This window comes from Asparagus officinalis, chromosome 1 (genome assembly GCF_001876935.1).
Source record: "Asparagus officinalis chromosome 1, Aspof.V1, whole genome shotgun sequence".
Lineage (NCBI taxonomy): Eukaryota > Viridiplantae > Streptophyta > Magnoliopsida > Asparagales > Asparagaceae > Asparagus > Asparagus officinalis.
Window position 1 is genome coordinate 78,070,177 of NC_033794.1, and position 5,386 is coordinate 78,075,562.

Genomic DNA, 5,386 nt, shown 5'->3' on the forward strand with positions numbered 1-5,386 from the left:
AATCATGTACAACAGTGTCATAGCATACCATGTAATTAAAATAAGAATCATGGAATCGATCATTGTTTTGCATATAAAATGTCACAGTTAATAACCATCAATCACACGATCATAAATTAAATTAATTCAAAATAAATAATTTTTTTGCAAAATAAATTCCATTCAAATTGTCTCTCACCATAATTATTCTAAAAATAATCTTTTAAAATAATAAATTAACAATTCAAAATAACCTCTTCTCCAAAATAAATTATTTTAAATTATCTATTATAATAATTATTCAAAACTAACCCCTTTTCCAAATTAAATTCTTTTAAGATATTTATTATAATAATTATTTAAAACTTTCCCTTTTTCCAAAATAATTTCTCTTAATTTATTTCTCATAATTAATAACTCCAAAAATCTTTAAAATATTCTTTCTTTTAAAAACATCTCAAAATAACCCTTTTTATAAAATAATTTTCCTTTAAACTATTTATCATATTATCATTATTTAAATATTATTCATTAACAAGCCCACACAGTTATCACGATCTTCATACCATAGCATAATCAAATCACAGTATAGTCCAAGCAAATTCATAATATGTCTAAAAATTGAAACGATAAGTCAAAGAGAAAGGGATCTTGCCTTAAAATTATGTGCAAGCCTTTGAAACAAACAACAAGCAATCCACAAGTGCAAATAACACGTTCTCCCTTACCACACGTCGATGATCTCGCCCTTGTGTCAGTATTGTGCTTCACAAAGCTCTCAAAATTCATAAGAAAAAGATCTAGAGTTTTTGAGGGGAGAGGGTGGCTGTTAGGGTTCAGAGATATGATAAAAAAAAGGAATTTTCGTAAAAAACATAGGTATTTATAGAGGCAAACCCGAAACAAACCCGTTTGACCCGAACCAGGAAACCTAGTCTGACTAGAAAAATTACCTTCGATATTTTGGCTGTAACTTTCTTATCCGACCTCAGAATAAGATAATTTAAGATTTGTTAGAAATCTGTTGAAGAGACCTACAACTTTGGCCTTTTGAGTTTTTCTATATGCTAACTTCATCGTTGTGTAAAACATAGAAACTCTTAACTGATCATTTTTCCTAGATTTCTCTTCGTGCATATTTTGTACATTTACACTCATATATTCACAAATATACATTGAATTGATCTCAAATAAATTCTTATGATATTCAAACATCAAAATATATTATTTTTTAGCATAAAACATATTAATTATTATTTTTTATAAAAAATTTTAAATTTACGGGGTTTTACACATTGCTCCCTTCCCCGCTCCCCCTTTCTTTTGGAAGGTCGGGAGGGAGGGGTGATGGTTGGGTGGGTGTAAGAGGGTATTTTGATAACAAGGTACCCTCAATTACTCTGAATTAACCATAGTAAATGGTTTTGAACAGAAAATCTAACTAAAGGACTAATATCAACATATTTGAGAAATTTAAGGGACTAATATAAAAAGTTACAGATTTAAGGGACTAATACATATTATTAATGATTTAAAGGATTGATATCGGAAAAAAACTAAAAAAAAAGAAAATTTGGAGAGGCTAGATCTACTCTATGGCTGGCGGACCGTTCTTAGTCTATAGTTGGAGGGGGGGGGGGGCAGCACGTTTGTGTTGATCTCACAGGGGTGTCTCCGTTGGTGGGGTTTGGTAATGGAGAGTTCTAGGTTGGACATGTAGCGGATAGAGCAGCAGAGACAAATGTGGGAAAACATGATCAAGTTTGCAAGGACAACCACCACAGCTTCATCCCGTTCGCTTTCGATAAGTTTGGTTTCCTTGCAGCTGATACGGTGGAGTTCCTCAGGAGGGTACAGAAATTCATGAATAAAAATGTGACGACAGCAGGGTCCGCTGAGTATGTGTTTTATAGGTTGGGTTTTATAATTTAAAAATGATTAACGGTGTAGCTTGTTGCCCGCTTGTCATCATCACATGTGTAATATTTAGCAAATAAACTTTTAGAATTTGGTTTAAAAAAAAGAAAATTGAAAAAAGAAAAACAAAGGATAGCATTTTCCCGTAAAAACTTTGGATCAGACAGTTGGGCCGCTTAGAGTCTGGCCTAATCTGGCTCATGGGCCGTATCCCAAGATATAAGTATGGTCTGAAATTGAGAGCTAGGGTTTGCAGTTCCTTCCTCTCTTGAAAACGGCGGCAGCTCTAACAGCAGAGAGAGGAGGAGGAGGAGGAGGAGAAGAGCAATGACGGCGGATAAAGATGTTACGATCCGAACCCGAAAGTTCATGACCAACCGCCTCCTCTCTCGCAAGCAATTCGTAGCTTTCTCAAAAACCCTAATTTCCCCATTTTTGTTTGATCTAATTTGTTTATTATATCTTAACATTTCCCTCTTATCTTCATAAGGTTATTGATGTTATTCATCCAGGGAGAGCGAATGTCTCAAAGGTAGGTAGCCGATAGATTTTCATCTCATACCATCATTTTTCACCCCCTCCTAAAATTAAACGTTTTTTTTTTGTTAAATTTTGTTTTTTGGGGGGCTTGAAATTGAAGGCGGAGTTGAAGCAGAGGTTGGCTGCGTTGTATGACGTGAAAGATCCGAACTCGGTCTTTGTTTTCAAGTTTAGGACTGCTTTTGGAGGAGGAAAGTCTACTGGTTTTGGTTTGATTTATGATTCTGTCGACAGCGCGAAGAAGTATGAGCCCAAGTATCGTCTCATTAGGGTAAGTCGTAATCTCAGATTAACAAATTTTTTTTTTGTTCTCTTAGATTATTTAGTGACTTGGGTTTGCTCATCCTTTTTTGCTTTATGAGCTGTTAGCTTAGTTGCTGGGTCACTTGTTCTATTAATTGATATATGGATGTTTCGCCTATTAGTTCCGCATTGTTTTTGCTGTGTGTAAACTGTGCACAATTGTAATAGCCTCGGATTTTAAATTTTTCATGAAATGAATAGATTGAAATTTCTGCGTCCAATAAGCAATTCTTTGTTATGATGCCTCTCTTACTATTAAAAAAGTAGTTTGTCGCCGGTGCATTGCGTGGAAATTAGAGAGATGGTTGAATGATTTTTGATTGGGAAAGGGAGGGAGGGAGTGAGGGAAGTGGCATATTTATAGAACCATTATTAATTTTGATAGGATTGATGTAGAGATGATGATCAGTTCCCTAGTAATGCTGAAAAAACATATTCACTAGTAAAAAAAAGATGAATAATTATCTCTAGAAAAATAATGAGTAAAAAAAACTACCGCTTGTCGAGCTTACTGTTCTGCAAGAGAAATGTGCATTAATAGTAATTCATGAATCCCAGAGCAATATTACTTTATAATTTGTTCTTGGTTTGGTTGAACATACTACTGTGCAATGATTATCATCGTATATTGATCCTTCTTCTTTCTTAAATTTTCTATGAGAACATATTTGAAACAAAGCTAATGAATTCTTGGGGAAATATTATAGTTCTTTTTTCCAGTTATTAGTCCATTTTGAAATTAGTCCCCAAATCTTCTAAGTATTTTGAAGTTATTAGTCCCCCAAATCTTCATATTTTGAAATTAGTCCTCCAGATCTTTTGAGCGTTTGTAACTACTCCCTCTAGTAGGCACCAAATTCAATGATTTGGGGATATAATTTTGAAACGCTTAACATGTTTGGGGTACTAATTCCGAAATATAAAGATTTGGGAGACTTATTTCTAAATAATTTAAGATTTTGGGGAATAATTTCAAAACACTTAACGATTTGGGGGACTAATTTCTAAATATGAAAGATTTGGGGGACTAATAAGTTTTGCTTATTCCCAAGCTAATTTGCTGATAGACCTTATGTTTAAGGTTTATATCTACGTTTATGATTTTATGGAATATGTTTGTTGTACTTTTATCAATCGGGGATGACTTATGCAATCGGGGATGACTTTTTAACCTGAGTCGTGTATTTAGCATTGTGGTGTTGAGACGAATTATTGTGTGGACCTTCAGTTATCTCAACTTGTTCTCAGAGAATGTTGTTCGCAATTATTGTGTTTGAATGGGCAGACGTGTCTTTTGAGGAGCAAATGAAGATCTTTGTTATATTTTTTGTATATTTTTTTAATAAAAAATTTGTAAGACCCTAGAATACTATGTGCATATTATAACTCCTAAACCTATGAAAAACGTTTTTTCTCATATGCGTATGAAGACTCTTTTCTCCGGAAACAATTATCTGATGTTTTTGTATTTTTGTTGCTTAAAAAAAATTGGTGATATTTGTAGAATTTAGATGTTGTATTTCAAAATCCTTACACTGAGCCTATGATGCATTTGAAGAAATCTCTGTAATGTTGTCACGACAAAAAGCAAATGTTCAGAAATTTTGGATTTTTGGTCCTTAACAAAATGTTGTATATTGACAGAATGGGCTGGCCACCAAGATTGAGAAGTCCAGGAAGCAAATGAAGGAAAGGAAGAACAGAGCAAAGAAGATTCGTGGTGTTAAGAAGGTACCAGATTGGTTATACTGTTTTAACTTAAAAAACTTAAAGAGTCCATGTGATGCAAGTTTATTATAGTTGTTTTTTGGTTAGCAATTTATTCAGTAGAAATGCTTCTAAACAATGTACGGTATTTAACCAAAAAATGCTGACATTATTTTCTTGTGTTCAGACCAAGGCAGGGGATGCTGCCAAGGGAGGAAAGAAGAAGTGAGGAAAGTCATCGACATCTTTCTATTATGATAGTTCTGTTTCAATCTTGATTATGATGGTGTTTTTGTGCAATTCACATTGTGCTTATGACTTGTCGGCCAAAATTTTATGTGATGTACTAGTACTTTGGGGTACTGTTTAGAGTTAGTTACTTTATGTGTTGAAGATTTTTGGGGGAGGAAACTGAATTTAAGTATTTTTGTCTCAATATAACATTTCAGCAAACTTAAATGCAATGTATGTTAGATTCTCTCATTTGGTGATTATCTTTTGTTCTTATCTTTTGGTCTCACTGCGGTTCATACTGTTTATTTCCTGGAAAGTTAGCAGCGCACGCTGAAAAGTTATTTTGCTGAGAGCTCAACATTTGTTGACTTATGGTGTCGCTAAAGAAATTCATTTTGTTCTAATTGATTTGAAAGTTAAAAATTCATTGTCGGACTCTTTTTCCTCTCTGCTCTTTAGTTTTGGTATGAGTAGTGATATATTGGCTACTCTCTCTGGTTTTAGTTCTTGTTTGACCACGGTGATGATGAGCTTGGTTGAGTTGCACTTAAACGCGCTATAGTTTCACCGACTTCGCACTTAATTATTCTTAGCTGTAATAATTGTTAAAATATCCTGATGTTGCCACAGTAAATTGGGTAATATTTGGAGTTACCTTATTGAAACTTAAGATGGTTTACTACTTCCTGATTTGGTTTCTGAAGTG

General features: G+C 33.7%; 1 protein-coding gene across 1 annotated transcript; it reads left to right on the forward strand.

The window, feature by feature from the left end:
• Positions 2,142-4,924, forward strand: LOC109826441 (40S ribosomal protein S24-1). The gene is made up of 5 exons (XM_020393473.1): positions 2,142-2,298; positions 2,387-2,428; positions 2,537-2,707; positions 4,384-4,470; positions 4,634-4,924. Exons 1-5 carry the CDS (start codon positions 2,224-2,226, stop codon positions 4,673-4,675), a joined length of 417 nt encoding a protein of 138 aa, XP_020249062.1. The 5' UTR covers positions 2,142-2,223; the 3' UTR covers positions 4,676-4,924.